The sequence below is a fragment of the Odocoileus virginianus genome, chromosome 11 (assembly GCF_023699985.2).
Source record: "Odocoileus virginianus isolate 20LAN1187 ecotype Illinois chromosome 11, Ovbor_1.2, whole genome shotgun sequence".
Classification (NCBI taxonomy): Eukaryota; Metazoa; Chordata; class Mammalia; order Artiodactyla; family Cervidae; genus Odocoileus; species Odocoileus virginianus.
The window spans coordinates 4803488-4826455 of NC_069684.1; the positions used below are offsets into that span (position 1 = coordinate 4803488).

Here is a 22968-nt window from a genome sequence, read left to right on the forward strand (position 1 = left end):
AACTGAGTCTCACTCATAACTTATTTAGAAGATATTTAAGTAAAATTTGGGCCTTAGAGTTGATGCTGGAATGGATTAAAACTTTGAGGGCTGTTGGAAATGGGTGAATATATTTTACATATGGGAAAGGTAGGAATTTGTGTGCCATAATGTGAACTGTTATGTCATGATTTTTAGAAACGAAAAATGTTTATATCAACTGATTGAAGCTAACTATGCTGTTTATAATATATGAACATAAAAATCACATTTTAGATTTTTGTGGTTTAATGTTTCAAAAACTATATACCAGCAAAATCATGAAAATGTTATTAGATCTGAAGATCATTACAAAAGAGGGCTCTAGAATTCCCAACACATGTTATCTTACTTTGTATGTGTGTTCAGTTGCTCAGTCATGTCTGACTCTTTGGGACCCCATGGACTGTAACCGACCAGGCTCTCTGACCATGAAATTTCCCAGGCAAGAATACTGGAGTGGGTTGTCCTTTCCTACTCCAGACCCAGAGATTGAACCCTTATCTCCTGCGTCTCTGCATTGCAGGTAGATTCTTAACCACTGAGTCACCAAGGAATATATACCCTTACTTTGTATTTGTCTTTATGATAAAATAACATATTCTATGTTTCAAAGGTGATACACATTAAAGACAGAAAAATTCAAGAATGCATGTATGCAAAAAGGAGTTAAACACCACATTTTACCCCATTATCTTTAAATTCAACTATAGTTATTCTAGATATTCTATTACACTTCTTGCCAATGTTTTTTTATAAAAACACATTCAGTGTTTAAAGCACATTATGTGCATGTGTGTTTATACTAGATGTCAGATGTTTTTAATCACTTGTCATGTCATAATCATTATGTGCCCAATTGGATTCTAATTCCTCTTTCTCTGAATTATTGTGTGTTAGATATGCATATTGTAAATGGTCATGTATTTCATCACTTTTTGGTATACTTATCTTTTGGTAGATAAGCAAAAGTAAGAAATACATACTTACATCTTGTTACTATCATATGTATGATATAGTTTGCTGTTTACATGTTTGGAAATGATATTATTTTGAAGATACCAACAAGAATTCCTTTCCTTTTTCTTCTGAAAGTCTCAGAAAACCTCAGAAGTTATGGAGAAATCTTTGAGAAAGTTAGGAAACTGATCGATAGAAGAGGCACTGAAGTGATTGCATTAATTTACTCAGGTATTTTATCAACAGGACACACAGCACTTGGTTTGCCAAGTTTAATGAGGTGCTTTAAAGAAGTGATTCATTAGTCTTCCTGATTATAATTTCATCGTCCCCATAACATCTGATTTATGAATCAAAATGATTTAAACAATACTTGATAAAATAAACTGAGAATTGGATTAATAATGAAAAATTCTCAATACATGTACATACAACTGCATTTAACCAGTATTTTGTCCACAATGAGGATACACCACTTTTCCTTCCTGACAAACTGTTCGAAATGTATGATCTGGTGTCACTGGATGATATCCACTTTTACATATAAATTCAATATGATCCTGTGTTTTAGAGTAAAGTTTTTTTGGAGTTGTCCATTTTAACTGTATGTTATGTTTTTTCATCATTTCTTCTGAAATTTCACAGACCTCTGAAGATAAAAATATAAACATAAAACATTATATAGTGAGCAAATATTTTCCACAGAATTTCAAGCTTTCAAGTAGAATCTTCTACTCTAGTCCAAAAATTCCTTCTCAAAACCTTTCCCAAACCAACTCATTGAAAATCTATTATGCAGGTTTCATCATTTTAAATGTAAGAATGAGGTACTATATTTAATGTAATAATTAAATGGTATAATCATAGACTTACAATGTCAATTACCTTATGAAAAATTTCATTAAGGAACCTCTTGTTGCTATTGTTCCTGACCAGAAAATTTTCAAACTTTATTTCGACACACAGTAATATTTGGTAATCAAGCATGCAACAGAATGGTTTGTTAATCCATGAAAGCTCTATTATAAACAGCTAAGCCTCATGCTCAGTACAAGGATTTCCCTAGGATCCATGAGAAGACTGAAGCATTTGCCTAAGCACTTTGGTGGTTCAGATCACTCTCCATTCTGACACACACTTGTTTCTGTTTCCCTAAAGTTCACAGTAGGCCTGGCACTGATACTCCACGACTGACCTCAGAGGATATAGAGGTGTGAGGAGTGAGGTAATTTCTCCATTGTCTGTTAGTAGAGGAGGCCCATACTTTCCTTGCGAGTCTAAAAAATATGTTGTTTGATTTATTGAAAAACTATCACGCCCTACAGTTTAAAATAAAGGAAAAAAATGTAGCCTACTATGTAATATCAAGACTTGTGACTTCTGATGACAGAAATGACTTATTGAAGAAAATCCAATCACTTAACAGGAAAGGCACATTTTTATGCTTTACTTTTACCCCACTTGAAAGCACACATAATACATTCACAAATATGTCTTCTGTGCAGGGTTCTGGTATTAAAATATGTTTTCTTAGTGAATATAGGCAGATGGATACTGAAGAGAAATAAAACATTTCTTTCATCCGTATGTGCAATATACTGCAGTGTCTTGAATCTCTAGTCATTTTAATTGATTTTCAAATTTGTTACAAAAGAAACATTAGCTCTGTCGACTCCTTAAAATTCAAATAATTACAGATTTGAATAGTGGACTTCCTTTCTTGGACAAGCTGAGATGCTTATTACATTTGTGAAATATTCCTTCTGCTAATTAAAAATCTTGACATATTATAAAAACCAACACAGGAGATTATGAAAGATGTAGAGAAGATGTCAATCTGATTAGAGACCTTGGGATTCAAGAAATTGAACTGCAGACAGTGTCTTGGGTTTTAATTTGCTTTCTGTGTATCTTGGTCAAGTCACTGACATGATAACCTAGAAATGATAACAAGTTCAAGCAAAAAAAAAAAAAAAAAACAATAAATACTTGATCTTTTTCATCAGAGACCCAGGAAAGTGGTGTGTGTATGCCTGCTAAGTCACTTCAATCGTATCCAGCTCTGCGATCCCATGGACTGTAGCCCGCCAGGCTCCCCTGTCCTTGGGATTCTCCAGGGAAGAGTACTGGAGTGGGTTGCCACTCCCTCCTCCAGTGGATCTTCCTCCAGGGATCAATCCTACATCTCCTGCAGCTCCTACATTGTAGGCGGATTCTTTACTGCTGAGTCATTGGGGAAGCCCAGAAAGGGAGCAGGCTAGCAAGATGAAGGATTTTTATAATACCGACTTACTTCAGAAATACACCATAATGGAAACCTAAGACTAACTCTTTCCCTGCCTTGATCAGCAGGGGCCAAGTGAGGAGCCCAGGCTTCCACTCGCATGGTTGGGAAGCAAGATCCCTCTGCCCTTTCTCCTTGAGTCAGTGGAGGCAGGTGGGAACCCCGGACTTGCACCCTACATGGCAGTAATGGAGGCCTGATAAAGATTCCAATAAAATCTAGGGTCTCAAAAATCATAATACCCCAAAAGTCTAGAATACAAATCATTCATAATACCAAGGACCTCAAAGAAAGCCTCAAAAGAAAAAAAAAAAAATCCACAGAAGACAACACTGAGATGACATAGATATTAAAATGATTGGTAAATGGTTTTTCTTAATGGAATTGAATTTATAGAACTAAAAAATGGACTAATATAATTTTAAAAACACATTAGATAGGCTCAATAATACACTGCAGATGACAGAAGGATAAATAAGCTTAGCTACAGTCTAACTTTGAATAGAGACTGAAAAAAAAAATGGACAGAGCTTCAGGCACCCATAGGAAGATAGTAAAAGATTGTAGACCCCGAAGGTAAAAAGAAAGGGGATTGAGATGAAAAAATAACTATAATGACAGAATATTTCCCAAATAGGGCACAAGGGACAAATCTATATATTAAAACATCTGAAGAATTCCAAACAGTATAAACCCATAGAAATTAATGTCAAGATACATCAAAACTAAATTGCTGGAAACCAAAGGAAAAAACCTTAAAAGCAGCTAGATAGATATTATGCAATACTTATATGGAAAAAGGATCCAAACATCAGTAGGGTTCTCATCCATGACAATAGAGCCAGGAAAAATTGACATCATTTTTCCAATCCTGGAAGAAAAAAATTGTCAACCCCAAATTCTATATCCAGTGATACCATCCTATAGGATTAAAGGGAGAAAGAAAGACATTCCCAGACAAAGGGAAACAGAATTTGTCCCAGCAGACCTACTTAAAGAATTGCTAAGGGAATTCTTAAGATAGAAAGGAAAATAGAAAAGGGATTGAGACTTTAGGAAGGAAGGAAAAATAATAGAATTGATTTTTGAAAATTCAGGGGTAAATATAATAGACTGTCTTTCCCCTAATGATTTTATTAGATCATGGTCATGCAAAATTATGTCATTTGATATTGTGCTCAGTGTATGTTGAGGGAATACTTAGAATTTATGTTAAAATGTGGGGAGGGTAAATAAATCTAAAGGGAAGTAAGATTTCCACATTTCACCTGAGGTGATAGAATGTCAGCAACAGTCGGGAGTGATAAACTACCTATGTGTACCTTAACACCTAGAGCAACTGCTAATAAAGCCCTGCAGAGAAAGCATAGACTCGAAAGCAGTGCAGATGTATCACAGTTAAATTATTTTATAGTGTTCAAAACCCCACAGTGAAGAAAAGGAAATGGAGGTGAGAAACAGAGGAAACACACACAAAATGAATAGTGAAATGGCAGACACTGTCCCTAAGAGTAGTTACTTTAAATGCAAATGGTCTGAATACTTCAGTCTAAAGACAGAATGGCTGGTGAACACAAAAACTGTATGCTGAGCTGAATGCTGTTTTAAACATGGAAACATATTCAAATAGAATTTGCTAAAAACTCACACCAGGCAAAAATTAACTTGATAAACTAGAAGACTCTTGAGAGTCCCCTGGACAGCAAGGAGATTAAACCAGTCAATCTTAAGGAAAATCAACCCTGAATGTTCATCGGAAGCACTGATGCTGAAGCTAAAGCTCCCATACTTTGGCCACCTGATGGGAAGAGCTGACTCATCGGAAAAGACTGTAAGGCTGGGAAAGATTGAGGACAGGAGGAGAAGGGGGGCGACAGAAGATAAGATGGTTGGATGACATCACCGACTCAACAGAGATGAGTCTGAGCAAACTCTGGGAGACAGTGAAGGACAGGGAATCCTGGTGTACTGCGGTCCATGGGGCCGCAAAGAGTCGGACATGACTTAGGGACTGAACAACTATTTCTTGTTTAGATTCCCTTCCTTTCTGAACTCAACACTGAAGCATCCCAAGACCAAGTTTCAGACACTTTTTTTTTTTAATGTGTACACTAATTCCCTGAATGAGTTCAACTCATTCATACCTTTAAATATCACCCATATGTGAAGATGCCCAAAAGACGCCACATTCTGTTACCAGGCCCCAGTTGCCTATTCCATGTCTCAAAGTGAAATTCCTTGGGCTGTCAAATGTACTGATGGTATCTTTAACACATTTATTCTTCAAGAAATAACTGTCTTAATATTTAAGACAGGAAATGTTCCATGATTCCAACCATTCAAATCTGGTCAACAATTTCATAAAATATATATGTGAGATATTTATTAATTCCACAAAAGAACTGGATGTGAAGCACCATCATTTTCTTTTCATCAAAAACTTATTCCCTAAGAACTTCTTCAATATCTATTTCTATCAGCATGTTGTATTCCTAATACTTTCTCTTAAATCGGGGAGTGGGTAGACAAGATACTCTACCTTTGCACTGAGGTGGTTTTGTCCAAGTTCCATTTAAACATGTCACATCTACATCCCCTAAAATGTCATAAGTCCCGATGCATTCATAACGTACTCTCTCACCATTTAGATACCTAGGTCTGTCATTTCGTATAACTGCATTTTCCACTCTGGGTGGATTCACACAGGAAACATCTGAAAAAAAGAAAAAAAGTATTTCTAATATAATGATCCTAATGAACAATAAGCCAATGAGTGAATGTCAAATATATTCCATGGTTACTTAAATTCAGTAGATAATATGTCATGAAAGACTGCTAAATTCAATAAGTTTACATATAAGATTAAGGAAAAGGAGATAAAGCAATATTTTTCAGTGCAAATTAAGCTTTTTAACCTTAAATCTCTGCCTCAGCCTTCACTAGCAGGTTGATACATGATTTCAGGCCAGTGAAAATGAGAGCTTTTCTGGACAACTCTTTCTGAGTTTAGTAAAATCAGTGTTATATAAATTCACAATGAATTTATAAGCCATAAGAAAGTCATAATAATAAGATCATATGGATTTGATATAAATCATCAGGATTTGGTTTACAGTCATTCTGTTTATTAACTGTAACTTAAGACATCTAGAAAAATAAACGCAGTAGATACATCTTTAGAAACTTGATCAAGAATTAGCACACTTTGAAGAATACCGTTGTTGAAGGAAGATGATTAATTAAAAGATCCAACCATATCTGGGAAACAAAACTGTTCTTTGGTGATATGTTTTGGAAAATGCTTAAGGGCACCATAGTGAGTGATGGGTCATCCCTCAGTGAGATCCAGGGGGTGTAAGGTACGAGAGGCCGTAGCCTTGACTCCTAAACTGAAATGTGCCCAGAATCCCTTGGGATTCCTTAAAACCGTGTCAGAGTTGCAGCCCCAGAGGTTTTGATTCAACAGGTCTGAGTGAGCCTGTGAATCTGCTTGCATATCTAAGAGTTTTCCAGAATATGCTGAGATTGCTGTGCTAGGGATGTGCTTTTAGAATTATTGGGCTACAATGCTAAACGCTGAGAACACAGTCCCATCTCTTTTTTATGTTGAGACAAACTTTTTTGACCTGTATGCGGGTCAAGGAGCAACAGTTAGAACTTGACATGGAACAATTGTCTGGTTCAGAATTGGGAAGGGTGTACAACAAGGCTGTATATCATCACCCTGCTTGTTTAACTTCTGTGCAGAGTACATCATGTGAAATGCTAGGCTGGCTGAATCACAAGCTGGAATCAAGATTTATGGGAATAATATCAACAACCTCAGATATGCAGATGATACCACTCTAATGGCTGAGAGTAAAGAGGAACTGAAGAGTCTCGAGAGTGAAAGAGAAGAGTGAAAAAGCTGGCTTGAAACTAAGTGTTCAAAAAACTAAGGTTGTGGCATCCAGTCCCATCCCTTCATGGCAAATAGAAGGGGAAAAAGTGGAAGAAGTGACTGATTTTATTTCCTTGGGCTCCAAAATGAATGTGGATGGTGAGTGCAGCCATGAAATTAACAGGCGCTTGCTCCTTGGGAGGAAAGCTGTATCAAACCTAGACAGCGTATTAAAAAGTAGAGACATCACTTTGCCTACAGAGGGCAGTATAGTCAAAGCTATGTTTTTTTCCAGTAGTCATGTATGGATGGGTGAGTTACATCATAAAGAAGGCCAAGTGCTGAAAAATTGATGGTTTCAAGCTGTGGTGCTGTTGAGAGTCCCTTGGACGGCAAGGAGATCAAACCAGTCAACTGTAAAGGAAATCAACCCTGAATATTCACTGGAAGGACTGATGCTGAAGCTGAACCTCTAATACTTTGGCCACCTGATGCGAAGGGCCAACTCACTGGAAAAGACCCTGATGCTGGAAAGAGTATTGAAGGCAGGAGAAGGGGGTGACAGACGATGAGATGGACTCAGTGGCTGTGAGTCTGAGCAAACTCTGGGAGATAGTGAAGGACAGGGAAGCCTGGTGTGCTGTAGTCCATGGAGTTGCAAGAGTCAGACACGACTTATCGACTGAACAACAATAAGAACAATGAATAATCTATGACCATTTAATGATGGTGAATATTATATTACTTAAGATACTTTAATAATAAAATTTAAAAATTTTACCAAAGTACCTTTGCACACTGGCCTTCCTATCCATTTGCTCTTAACACACTGTATAGTGTTGGATCCATTCAGCTGATAATATGGTCGACATTTAAAAGCCACTTGTTCTCCTGACCTATATGATTTCTTCTTCTGGCCTATGAATACAGCATCATCAAAGCTGGGCAAGTTAAAACAATCTGTGCCTGAAAAAAAAGGAATATATGTTAGTTTAGTACATCTTTAAAGATTCATAGTGACCACTGATTATATTCCAGAAAATAAATAGGTTACATATCAAACCAATGAATATTGTACAGCATTTCTCTTATACCTTGAGACAAATGTCAGAATCTTGACCTTGTCACATTGTGTCTCTATATTTATCAGAAGTACAACATGGGAATGGTGATATTCAAAGAGATAGGGCTGCATGTGATGCTTGAGAGCATACTTCTCACGTTTAAATTCTTTTTCCCCATTGCAGGCCACCTACATTATAAATGTGTTTCTGTTTCTTCTATCGAAATCTGTTACCTTGAATTATGTCACATGTCTTAGAAATTATATTATAAAGAAATGATTGATAAATTAACAGTAAATTGTGTAGTGATAAGACTGATGAGCAGAGGTCAACTGTGATACAGTCATGTGGCACAAAGACCAGAAATCTGAGAATGTTTATCAGAGGATGTTCAAACTGCACCCATGTTGATGTGAAAATGAGATAATTTAGCTCCTGTTTTCAAACTTTTGTTATTACTAGGATTGTTAATTCTCTACTAGAATTCAGAACTTTGACAAGATGCCTTGTAAAGTTCTAGAATTACTGCTTAATTTCATATTTGTACCATTTATGCTCTTAATTAAAGTTATTTGTCAGCATTCGAATAAAATGAAATGCACTATACTTATGCATTTTGGTGTACGGGACCATTTTCCTCCTAAACATCTTATAGATGCAAATCCATAAATCCTAAATCCTTCGTTACAGGTGTATGTGACTTTTTCTCCGTATTGATAACTGTCTTTCTTGTGACGTACAACACCATTCTGAATTGAAGGTGGAAGTCCACAGGGAAGTCCTAGGAACAAATTAAAGAAAGATTTTATGTTTCACTAACTCTGAAATTTAACTTATGTAGTGCTTGTCATATTTGATAGTTTAACTGAAAGTAATAAATGATTTTACAGGAGCTTTCATGATATCACAGAGAAGTGCACACATGTGTCCTAATATCACCATTCTGATGTGTGTCCAGCTGCCCACATAAGCAAGAACTTGAAACCAAAAGTACCAATATATGAAAGAGACTTATCTGTGCTCTCTAACCAATCATGAGTAATTAAAGGAAAGCAGACTGAGATTTTATCATCTTAGAAGAAGTGCTATATATTGTAAGATATTAAAAGCGACATTGTAGGAAGGACAAAGGACATTTTTTGGAAAAAACTCGGTGACAGTGGAAACACTGCAACTTCTATGAATAGTTGGACTCTGAATACGTTTACTGATATGAATAGGAAGGTTTAATTTTGTTGTACATCCAGCGTCAACACACAAAAAAATTGCCAAAATTAAAAGTGATTCCATATGGAACCAAAGCAATTAAGAAAAAGAATGATTTGAACATGCAAAAGTTAATTAAATACATTAATATAAAAATTATATATAAGTGCCATAATATATACAAAATGTGATATACTGAGTAAAGGAGTCTGTCTCATGACTTTGTTGCCAATTCATTAATTTAAAAAAGTGAAATTAACACACATTGAAGAATAACACAGTTGAAGGAAGAAGATGACCAAAAGATCCAAGGAGAAAATCTGACAACATAACAGAAAAATAAATGTATAATTTACAAAACTACTCTTTAATGATATTTTGGGCAAATGTGTAAGGACACTGAAGCGAGTGATATGTGTAATTCCTCAGTGAGACTGAGGGGATGTAAGGCACAGAGGCAGTAGCCATGGCCCCTAGACTGAAATGTGCACAGAGTCCCGTGGGGACCATTAGGACAGTGTCAGGACTGCAGCCCCAGAGTCTTCCTTTGAACAGTCTTTTACACTTTCAACATTTTCAGTGCTCTCTGAAAACAATTTTAAATGAACTGGCATTTACATGTACTGGCATTACAGTGGAAATTAATAATATATTCTACATTTTATGAAAAGAGATATGCCTAGAGCTAATTTTGTTAAAACATTAGCATGAAAGCGTTGTTAATGACTTTGAAATATAGTCAACTGAACATATTTAAAATATAGGAATTGATGAGGTTTGAATCCGCAAAATCATCACCCTATGCAAGATTATGAAACAACCATTGTTTCCCAAAGTTCCTTCAAATTACAAACAAGAATCCCCCAAACATGTTCAAGTCATACTCTAGCTTTTCTGTGTCATATTTTCTATTCACATTTTCATGAGCATATTCACATGACCTCATAAGCAATATTCAGTGGCCTTTCACACTGTGGTACTCAGAACATAGAAAACAATTCATTTTATTTCCCCCTTAGGTGAACATGTTAATTTTTTTCATTAAGGTATTATTTATAGGTATCTCACCTTGCAGGCTATTTCTTTCTACCAGGAGAGTCAATCAAAAATATATGCACATGAAAGTAGATAAAATTATATTTAGGAGGAAGGCTGAGTGTTTGAATTAATTTCATCTTACCCTGTCCTTAAGCAGTGGAAATCCACAAGGTGAGAAGGACATTGATTAGTAACAGCATGCTAGATTTTCTTGATGGTACAGTCACACAAATATTCCAGTTGCACCATTTGAGGTTTAAAATCTGCCTCATTTGCAGTTCCCAAATGTGACTCCGAAATTAAGTGTATTACAGTGAAGCTGGTTAATGTGTCATTTAGTAAATATCAAAGTTCAATGTCTTACACTATCCCTAAATGTTTTCTGTTGGTAGTTTCATGGTAAGTTATTTTTTTCATCACCTGACAAGTATGTCCATAGCTTTATGTGGAACCAGGTATGAACTGGCTCCAGAAGTAATATAAAATACTAATTTTCAATTAAACATCTCAAGATAGTAGGTGAAGTTCTTTCTGCCTGTTGAATCATCTGTATTTTCATGGGCTATGAAAACTGATAAATTTTTTAAAATTACAGTAGATCTTAATATGTACTACACAGGTTATGGGGTGTTAAACGTGGCGATAGTGTTAAAGAATCCACCTGCCAGTGCTGGAGATGTGGGTTTGATCCCTGGTTTGGGAAGATCCCTTGAAGAAAGGCATGGCAGCCCACTCCAGTATTCCTGCTTCGAGAATCCCATGGACTGAGGAGCCTGGCGGGCTACAGTCCACGGAGTCGCAAAGAGTCGGACACAACTGAAGTGACCGATCACATACAGTGTAATGATTTGACTTATATATATATATGTCAAATATATATATATATAAGTCAAATCACATATATATATATGATATATTTACAGCAGTAAGTTTAGTGAATATCCATCATTTCATTATTTGATATCAGTTACTGTATAATTATTATGTTCTTCTGTTTGTGTTATAGTCCTTGATTTTTGTGTTCCTTATAGTCTCATGTTTGTGTTGCGTTTAAAGCAGCAGTCTCTTCCTTTAGTCTTTACAGACTTGTCTTGAGGTGAGAAGTTCAGTCTGTCACCGATAGGATTTTGAGGCTTTCCCAGACCTCTTTAAGGATACAGCTGGCCACAGATCTCAGTTCCTCTCAGGAGAGATTTTTGAAGCCCGTATGCTTCTCTCAACCTAGCAAAGCCAGTCTCTGTGCAGACGGCTTCCTGGCTGCTTCCCTGGGGCAATGCTGAATACTGTTTGTGTGCTTTCTCACAGTCCCACGGGGTCAGACTGGCTTCTGGATGTCTCTCAGATCAAAGGCTTGGATCACCACCGTGAGGACCTACACAGGGAGCGGGCCCTGGGGCAGGGGCATGTGGATATGCTGCTGCGCCCGAGGGTGAGCAGGACCCACAAGCAAGCTGTCTGCAACGCCTAGAGGGCGGGCTTCCTGGTAGTGTCTCCAACGTGGTCAGGAGGAGTCACGTCCCTCAGTGAGTTCTAGCTCTGGACGCTGTAACAGCTGGCCTCTCCCCACCCCTCAGCCATGCAGGTGACCCCAGTGTCCTGGACAAGGGGAGAGAGAAGGGCGCCTTCTCATCAGTGTTGGACGCTGAGGAAGCCACCCTTGGTCAGATGCTCTTATTCCCGCCCGCCCAGGTAACATCCTGTGCTGAGGGGTCTCTCTGGCACTAAGCTGTACCACTTTAGGGGATGGTGATGCACATAAAGTGAGGCTGTTCCTCTAACCCTCTGTGATGTGCCAGGTCTTGAATATTTGCTGTAATTTCTCTGCTAGACTCCTTGCCTCCCACAAAGATACTGTCATTCGTGGGTGACGGTCAAAAGTCCGTGTTTGTATCAGAGACAGTAAAATTCCTATTCTGCCATCTTTCTAACTTCACTCTGTCATTACAGGTTTCTTCTTTGTGGTTCTTTTCATTTTCTTGACTAATGTCCATCAATAGGCACATTTATTTTGTTATACACTTATCTAGGAATCTGTACACTCACACACGCTTGTTAAAGAATAAAATTAAATAGGTCCTTTGACAAAATAAGAGGCTGATCTAAACATTTTGCAGTGGATGATACAGCTGAGTCTTAGAAACTTATGAACATACTGGGGTCTCAGCCCAGTTTACTCACCGACGCGGACGCATATTGGGGGAGGGTACCATCCCTTCTCTGTGCAAGTCATTGTGTTCTGATTATTGTGAAGACTATAGCCATCATGGCAGCGGACTCTTACAGTTTTACCTTGTAAATACTTTTCTTGGGAATTTGTGTAATATCCATTTTCCAAATAATTGAAAGTACATTGTCCTAAGGATCATAAAAACAATAGAATAGAAAAATAACATATTTGGTAAAAGAGCACAGTAAAAATTAACTTTACCTGATAATGCATTAGTATTCTAAAATAACATATAACTTAATAAAAATGAAAGTTACTACCACTTTTGTTTAAAAGGAAAAAAAAGGAATACTCCATGTCATTTATTTTTAGTTTTTTATAATTACATATAGATGATGCAGATATTCTTGTAAGGTCTCTGTTCTCCTGTGATTTCCATGAAGAGCTCCTCATGAAAGGAAGACCTATTTGGATCTTTTAGAGAATTTGTCCCTCAGCCTTCCTGTTGTATACAAGACCTAATTGCACTCACTTCCTAGTGAGGACTAGTGTCTCTTCACACTTTGAAAGATTTATACACATAAACTTAAAGAGGTTTACTCACTGAGGCAGGGCACTTCTGGAGACCATCCTTTCAGGGTGCAAGTCATGTAGTCCCAGGAACTTTGTGAAGGAGTCACAAAATACCGTTTACAGCGATAGGAAAACTGTTGACCTACACTTGCTGGAAAGTAGCCTTTAAATGCATAATATAACCTTCCATGTTTTATTACTGGAAAATCACAAGATTTCACTTGAAATGAAAAAAAAGTATAAATATTATTTTATCTTAATAATCAAATTAAAATGGTTTCATCTATTAATTATATTCTCTTACTAGCATAATTACACTCCTTGCGCTAGGGATTGCACTTGATTTTGCACAAGTGCAAAATCCCTCGTACTTGTCCTAGGGATTCTAGGACAAGAAAATTTATAAAAACTTCAGATGACTAATATATGTAGAGATCCACGCTAATGTAGCTGCTATTCCAGGGTCTGGCTTCTCCTTGCCTGCCTCTGGGAGATCCAGCATTTCCAGTTTCCTGGGATTACAAAGGATGAAGTAGCAAGTTACGAATGGCTGTGCCAGCACTTCTCACAGGTCATTTCCCAGCTACATGTGGAGTGGGCAGCTCCCAGTTTCTTCATGGAAGAGTCACACCACACATCTAGACCCTCATCTTCTTCAGCTGCTGCCCGAGCAATTGGCTTCTAACGAACCCATCCCTGAGAGCTGATGAAGCCGTTTGCTCGGTACCTGGGGACTCCAGAGAGCTGAATCATGGTTTTGGAGAGCACAAGGTTTGAAGGAGCATGCATGCATTTGCACAGCTCCTCTCCCCAGCTCAGTGCAGAGTGAATGAAATGATAACCTCCAGTTCCCAGGTTTACCAACTAGTCTGGCTTCTGGCTCACCTCTCTTAGGACACTAATGGGAGTTGGCATACTCTAGACCCCTGAAAGGTGTTAAAAACAAAGACAGTGGTTTGGATGAGCATAGAGGTTAGAGAGGCACCCAGAATCTCTGGCTAGGCTGATTGATGAAAGGGTTCTACTTCCAAGGCAGGTCTGTGAAGACTAGGAAAAGTGGACGTTTAATATAATGCACAGATATCAACACAAAGTCAAGAAAAATGATAAAATGAGAAATATTTTCAAATCAGAAGAATAAGACATCCATTATTTTTGCTTATAACCCAACAACAGAAATTAGACATCCATGCACAGAGAAACCTGCCTTGGAAGGAGGTGTCTGACTCAACACCCTATGCCAAGAGACCCAGAAGGGGTCTTGCCCACACATGCATGAGGTAAAGGCAGACAGACCTCTGTCCCGACTGTGGTGCCTGCAGTGGCTCATGAACCAGCTTTCACCCTCTCAGCCACAGTCCAAGAGCCCCTGTAAACACTATCTTAGAAAATCAAGCATGGAGCTAAGTCCTTATGTGAAAGGTGGGAATACCAGACTACCTGACCTGCTCCTGAGAAATCTGTATGCAGGTCAGGAAGCAACAGTTAGAACTGGACATGGAACAATGGACTGGTTCCAAATAGGGAAAGGAGTACGTCAAGGCTGTATATTGTCACCCTGCTTATTTAACTTATATGCAGAGTACATCATGAGAAACGCTGGATTGTAAGAAGCACAAGCTGGAATCAAGATTGCCGGGAGAAATATCAATAACCTCAGATATGCAGATGACACCACCTTTATGGCAGAAAGCTAAGAAGAACTAAAGAGCCTCTTGAAACTGAAAGAGAAGAGTGAAAAAGTTGGCTTAAAGCCCAACATTCAGAAAACTATGGTATCTGGTCCCATCACTTCATGGCAAATAGATGGGGAAACAATGGAAACAGTGATAGACGTTATTTTGGGGGGCTCCAACATCACTGCAGGTGGTGACTGCAGTCATGAAATTAAAAGATGCTTGTTCCTTGGAAGGGAAGTTATGACCAACCTAGACAGCATATTAAAAAGCAGAGACATCACTTTGCCAACAAAGGTCCATCTAGTCAAAGCTATGGTTTTTCCAGTAGTCATGTATGGATGTGAGAGTTTTACACTAAAGAAAGCTGAGTGCGGAAGAATTGATGCTTTTGAACTGTGGTGTTGGAGAAGACTCTTGAGAGTCCCTTGGACTGCAAGGAGATCCAATCAGTCCATCCTAAAGGAGATCAGTCTTGGGTGTTCACTGGAAGGACTGATGCTGAAGCTGAAACTCCAGTACTTTGGCCACTTCGTGTGAAGAGTTGATTCATTGGAAGAGACCCTGATGCTGGGAGGGATTGGGGGCAGGAGGAGAAGGGGATGACAAAGGATGAGATAGCTGGATGGCATCACCGACTTGATGAACATGAGTTTGAGTAAACTCTGGGAGTTGGTGTTGGACAGGGAGGCCTGGCCTGCTGCAGCTCATGGGGTTGCAAAGAGTCGGACATGACTGAGCGACTGAACTGAACTGAACTGAAGTGACTTAGCATGCATGCATGCACATATCCACCCAAAGACTGGAGACCTGTGATTTACCAATCACAGGTGATTTACCAATTTACCTGTGATTTACCCAATGAAGATTTCAAAACAGCTGTTTTAAGAACTCCATGCTATAAGAAAATACAGTAATACAGTCAAACAAAAGCAGGAAAACAATAAATGAACAAAATGAGCAGTTTAATAAAAATAAACAAGTCATATAAAAACCCCAGAAATTGTGGTACTGAAGGATCCAAGGATGAAATGAAAATGCTTTAGAGAGCATCAACTACAGAATGAAGCAAGCAGAAGAAAGAATCTGTGAGATAGATGACATATTGAAGTTATCCAGTCATAGGAGAATAAAAAGAAAATAAAACAACAACAATAAAAATTAAAAAAAAAAGAGTGAAAAAAGCCTATATGATCTAGGGAGCAGTATCAACAGAAATAACTTGTGAGCTATTGAGTCAGGGGTGTAATTTGGATATTGAAGTTCATGAAGTTTATATGTGACTAAACAAAATCAACATTAAAATGCATCTACAACACATACTATAATGAAGCTTCAAAAATTAAAGAAAAACAGAGAAGTCTTAAAGGCAGCATGAAGAAAAAAAAAAACATCAAAACAAAACAAAAAAGCTGGAAACTTATGTCTCTAAGCATATTTCAAAGCAGAATCCTAACAAGCCAGGAGAAAGTGGGATGATATATTCCAAGTGTTGCAAGAAAAAACTGCCAATCAAGAATACTGTCATTCCGAAATGAAGGGAAGATAAAGACTTCTCCAGACCAACAAATACTGAGGGAACTGAATACCTCTAGACCTGCCTTACTAGAAACCCTGAAAAGAGTTATTCAAGGTGAAATGAAAGCATGCCAATGAATATCATGAAAATACACAGTACACTGGTAAATGTAAGTGCACAGTTGCATGCAGGATACTCTAATGCTGTAACGTGTTGTAATGTTAGAATTTTTTCCCCTTCACTGTGGCTTCCGTATTGGGAATAAACTACTAATTTAATCTCATTCCTTTTGGTTAACATTTTAGTGTATGTTTCCAACACTGTTGGAGATTTGGAATAATTATTCTTTACCCTTAGATTTTGCAGTTTTCAGCATATGTCATTAACAAGTGTGATTTCATGATGAGAATGCGTCATGAACAACAGATGATGAATCTATTTCTGTGATTTTGAGTTTCAATTAAGAAAAAGATATGACTTTCTATTTCTGTTGGATGAGGAAGTAGTTCTTATAAGAAGTCTACAATTGTGAAGCACTTATTTATTATGAAAAATAACTATTCACAGATATTCAGAACATTTATCTCTAAGGCCACTTTTAGAAAGAGTTCACTTGTTAATGAGAAGAGTAGTTTTCAACTGGAATATCAGGCAAGGATTTGTCAAGGTTCCAAATTTCTCTTTCATGCTTGCATACTCCTTCTCCTCTGCTATCTCTCTTACTTAGAAATATGCCTTTAATGTTTTCTCTAACTGATTAATAGACTATCTCCCATATCCCTGAGAACCAGAGATAAACTGAGTAACACATCTGTCTGCCCTACAGCAAGCACTCTGGTAATGGGGCCATTCTACAGGTGACCTGGGACTTAAGGTGCTTTTAACTGTTACCCTTAGGACTGGACAGGAAGCTTTGTTGTGTTGTAAACATTGTTTGTGAGGAAAATTGACAAATTGATTTAAATAATATGCAAAACCCAATATGCAACATATTATGAAATCAATAATGTACAGCAATGCATATTATAGTCACACCTAGTGTTTAGTGAGATACCATAAAACTCTTTAGAAGATATATTCACAAGAAAGAAAGAAGAGGACTGGATTAGTTAAAAACAGAAGAAAAGCATCATAATGAAGAACTTATAAATTTCAAGATAGAAGTGATTTAAATTTTTTAAAAAAATTTCACAATTTCCAATGCTCTCTGAAAACAATTTTAAAGTTTTGGCATTGCAGCAGGAAAGAATATACTCTGAATTTTGTTAAGAGAGATAGGCCTGTTACCTGTAGCTAATTTTGTTAAAACATTGATTTGACAGTGATGTTAATGACTTTTAGTAGCTTTACTAACATATAATTGAAATACAGTAAACTGAACATACTTAAAATTTAGTATTTGATGAAGTGTGAATCTGCAAAATTAACACCACATGTAAGATTATGAAGATATACATTGTTCTCCAAATTTCTTGTATTACATATAAGAATCCCCTAAACATTTTTTAGTTATACTCTAGCTTTTCTGTGACATATTTTCTGTTCACATTTTCATGAGCATATTCACATGACCTCACAAATCAAGATTCAGTGGCTCTGCATACTGTGGTCCTCAGAGGATGTAGAAGATAATTTATCTTATTTTCCCCTCAGATGAATATGTGATCATTTTTCATTAAGGTATTCTTTATGGTTACCACATCCTGCAGACTATTTCTACCAGTTGATTCTATCAAAAATACACACATGAAAGTAGAAACGAAGTAGGAGGAAGGGTGAGTGTTCATACCTGTTTCAACTTACCTTGCCCATGAGCACAAGAAAACCACAAGGTGAGAGCAACACTGATTAGCAAAAACATGTTAGATTTTCTGATGATACATTCACACGAGTACCCCAGTGGTAGTCTTGGAGGTTTGAAATCTACTTCCTTTGCAGTTAGCAAACATGACTTCAAATTTAAGTGCCTTACAATGAAGCTAGTTAATTAGTGCCATTTAATAAATATCAAAGTTCAATGTTTTACAGTATCCATAAATGATTCCTGTTGGTAGTGTCACAATAAGCTATTGTGTTCGACACCTGTTATGTCCGTGTACAACTTTATGTGGGACTAGGTGTGTACTGGCTTCAAGGTAACATAAAATATTAATTTTTATTAAAACACTTCTAGAGAATAGGTGAAGTTTTTCCCAGTCTTTGAATTATCTGTATTTTCACATGCCTAGGGAAGTGAGAAGATTTTTTTAAAGTTACATTAGATCTTAATATGAAGTACACAAGTTATAGTGAATTCTTTGTATTTATATGCTACTTATGTATGGGTATTTTATGGTTATTATTTTTTCCAGCTCTTTTGACATACAATTGACATGCAGCACTGCATAAGTTTTAAGTGTGCAGAGCATAATTATTTTCTGTTTTGTTTTAAAATTTTATTTATTTTAATTGAAGGATAATTACCTTACAATATTGTGATGGTTTTTGCCATGTGTCAGTATGGATCGGCCATAGGTGTACACGTGTCCCCTCCATCCTGAGCCCCCCTCCCACCTCCCTCCCCACCCTACCCCTCCAGGTTGTCATAGAGCACTGGCTTTGGGTGCCCGGCTTCGTACATCAAACTCGCACTGGTTATCTATTTTACATGCCCTAATGCATATATTTCAGTGCTGTTCTCTCAAGTCGTCCCACCCGTGCCTTCTCCCACTGAGTCCAGACATCTGTTCTTCACATCTGCGTCTCCTTTGCTGTCCTGTATGTGGGATCGTTGGTACCATCTTTCTAGATTCCATATACAGAGCATAACGATTTAATTTATATGTATCTTGAAATGATGACAAGTTTCGTGAATATCTATCATCTCATAGGGGCTTCCCAGATAACTCAGGTGGTAAAGAATCCACCTGCAATGCAGGAGACCCTGGTTCAATTCCTGGGTTGGGAAGATCCACTGGAGAAGGGATAGGCTACTCACACCAGTATTCTTGGGCTTCCCTTGTGGCTCAGCTAGTAAAGAATCCACCTGCAATGCGGGAGACCTGGGTTCAATCCCTGGGTTGGGAAGATTTCCTGGAGAAGGGAAAGGCTCCCCACTCCAGTGTTCTGGCCTGGAGAACTCCTGGACTATCTAGTCCATGGGGTCACAAAGAGTTGGACACGACTGAGTGACTGTCACTTTCAGATCATCTCATATAAATACAAAATTAAAGATAGAAAAGTATTTTTTTGTGTGAAGAGAACTCTTAGGATTTACTGTTCTACTAACTTGCATACATAAGATACAGCAATATTAACCATATTTACTACATTGTACGCCACATCCTTGGTTCTAATTTATCTCACACCTGGAAGTTGTTACCTTTTGACTGCCTTCATCCAATTCCCCCATCCCCAGCCCACCTTGATAACCACATATCAGATCTCTTTTTCTATGTGCTTGTTGTTTTACATACAATTGGCCAAGAACACTGTTACTTCCTGTTACCCAGTGTAGTGATTCCATGTTTCTGTTCATTTCAAAATAATCACCACAATAAGTCTAATTACCATCTATAGACATTTTAAAAGTTACATAATTGTTACTATATTCTTTACATTGACCATTTCATGCTCCTGACTCATTTATTGTGTACTGGCAGTTTGTCCTCCTTAACCTCCCTCACCAGCGGATCGGGTGTGCGTGCCCATAGAAAGACACACACAGAATGGTTCATGGCAGCTTTATTCATAAATGGCAAAAATACAGATTGTTCCCATGAACATTCGGAGACTGGACAGAGCATTTGTAGCATTTTCATACAATGGATTAATATTCATTAATTTAGAAACCAAAATGAAGTACAGCTATTGACAGCAATTTCACAAAATTGCACAGCTCTCGTGCTAAACCAAAAAATCAAACACACTCACTAGGTTAATCAATTTATTATTGATGTAAATTTTAAAATGTGGAAAACCTGACCATAGGGTAGTTGCCTGTGGAGATAAGGCATAGTACAGAATGGGAAGAGACAAAAGGAAATCTTACATTGTGCTGGAAATTTGCTCTCTTTAGTTCTAGGTAGTAGTTATATCGGTGTATATATATATATAATTAAAAGACATCAATCAGAACACTTAAGGTTAATTTCAGTTTAAGTATTTAACTATTCATATGTTTACTTTAGCTTTAAAAATACCATTTTTTCTGAAGAATAAAGTTAAAAGTTACTGTTTTACTTCAAATATTCATTTTTCATTGAACTCAAACTTTCACCCTAAAACAATATAATGTAATTATGGAATAGGGAGTGACTTCAAAAGGCATGAAGGAACATTTGGGATGATGAAAATATTCTACATCTTGATAATAGGGTGGTTATATAACTGTATATATCTTATCTTTAAGATGCCTTCACACAAACATCTGATAATTTCACCAAGCATCTGAGTACTACTGTCTAGCCAAGGTGACACAAAATTAACTACCACACAAAATATCCAAGTTCATCTTGGATATTTAGTTCAGAAGATTTCCAACCCAACTATGAAAGATCCACCTGATTTCTTCTTGCTTCTTGTAGTAAAATACATTCAATGCGATGAAAATTGAAGAATGAACTGTCAAAGAGAAAGGAACCAAGGTGAGATGATTTGAAATGACTCAGCATATCCACATACTATACTCACCAATCAAGCCCATGGTGAGGCTGAACAGTCCTTTGTTTACAAGGTTAGGCATGTGAGTCCAGATCCAATCAGTTGTCTCAGCCTAAGCCAGAAGTAGAGATGCTGTTATCCAGGGAAAATGTGTGATGTACACACACGACTAACAGCCGGCATGTATTAGTGCACAAGAGACTGACAGAGGTTCTGAGAAGGTTATTCTAGCAGAAATGCTTCCAGCTAGGACTGAAAGGAGCAGGCATCATACAGGTAATGGAGGAAAGTCTCCAAAGATAGCGCCCTGCACGCGTGGGCGGGGCCAAAAGGGCCTCCTCCCCCTGAGAAAATAGTCTCACCTCCCTGGTGCTTCATAAAGCTGAGTCTGCCCGCATAGGGCTGACATGGAGCATGACCTTCACAGAGGAGTGTTCTCTGTCCCCAGAATCTAATGAGATTTCTCTTGGTGGGTTTTGAATTTGTTTAAGACTTGTGACCCCTTTCTTATCTCTTTCTCCATTTATGAATGGTAATTTCTATCCTATGTCTCTATTAACATTGTACTTTGGAAGCACATTACTTGTTTTCTGGTTCACAGGGTCACATGTGACTACAGATTTTGCCCATGGATGGTCCAGAAACTGAGTCTCACTCATAACTTATTTAGAAGACATTTAAGTAAAATTTGGGCCTTCCAGTTGATGCCGTAAAGAGTGAAAACTTTGGAGGATGTTGGAATTGGGTGAATCTATTGACACATGGGAAAATAGGAATCTGAGAGACAGGGTCCCTTTTGGCCAGGACCTAAAAGTGTTACCTTATTTAGAATTAGGGTGTCTACCAGATGTAATCAAGTTAAGATGATGTCATTATGGTGACCTCCAATGAAATGTGACTGACATCGTTGTAAGAAGAAGAAAATACAAGTAAAGACAAAGACAATCGGGGAGATATTTTTCTGATCAGAGAGGCAGAGATTAGAATGATGCAGCTTCAAGCCAAAAAAACCAAAGATAGATGCCCACTCCTAGAAGCTACAGAGCAGGAAAGAAAATTCTACCCATTCTCAGGGAGAGCATGAAATAAAAAGAACAAATGGAAGCAAAAGGAACCACATGCTATTGTTAGTCTTCGGGTGACCCCAATCCTGTTCATAAGTGTTCCATCCAAAATACCTCATCTAATCCTTGTTGTTGTTCAGTTACTCAGTACGTCCGACTCTTTGCAACCCCATGGACAGCAGTATGCCAGCTTTCCCTGTCCTTCACTATCTCCCAGAGTTTTCTTAAATTCCTGCCATTGAGTTGGTGATGTCATCCAACCATCTCATCCTCTGTCGTCCCCTTCTCCTCCTGCCCTCAATATTTCCCAGCATCAGGGCCTTTTCCTTGAGTAGGCTATCCCATCGGGTGGCCACAGTATTGAAGCTTCAGCTTCAGCATCAGTCCTTGTAATGAATATTCAGGATGGATTTCGTTTAGGATTGACTGGTTTGATTTCCTTGCAGTCCAAGGAACTCTCAAGAGTCTTCTCCAGAATCTTTGTCCTTACCTTTTTCATGCGTGTAAATTGCACCTTCAATAAAACTTAGTTGCTCAAGGACAGAGGCTCCATAGAGTTGAGGTCTCTTATGCTAATGATCCGTGTAAATAATTTACCTTCCCAGGAGTCCTTTTCTGGGAGCAGAGGGGAAACTAATTGACTAGCAGTTGGGAGAGCAATGGCCATACCTTTCCTAATTCTGAAATCTATCGGGCCACTAGAGACTTCAGCAGCCACGGATACAGTCAACCACGGAAACCTCAGCTATTGTCCTGAATTATGCCTAGATAATGCCAAAGACTGAGCAAGGGCCTAGGTGTCGGGACAGTCTGGAGGGCCCCAGGTCCAAAGTAGAGTCCTGAGAGGTGTCTGCCCCACAGGGATCCACTGACTGTTT

The 22968-nt window shown here is 37.9% G+C and overlaps 2 protein-coding genes across 2 annotated transcripts in view; one reads left to right on the top strand and one right to left on the bottom strand.

Annotated features, from left to right (window-relative positions):
* The window catches only part of LOC110148106 (membrane cofactor protein-like), a 100164-nt gene that overhangs the window by 21284 nt on the left and 55912 nt on the right, over positions 1–22968 (top strand). The window lies entirely within an intron of this gene.
* On the bottom strand, positions 1237–22757 carry LOC110152487 (complement factor H-like). Its single transcript, XM_070474642.1, has 6 exons — positions 22688–22757; positions 12629–12805; positions 8814–8987; positions 7932–8108; positions 5802–5975; positions 1237–1627 (listed from the first exon to the last, which is right to left on the bottom strand). The coding sequence occupies exons 1-6, from the start codon at positions 22755–22757 to the stop codon at positions 1419–1421; spliced, it is 981 nt and encodes a 326-aa protein (XP_070330743.1). The 3' UTR covers positions 1237–1418.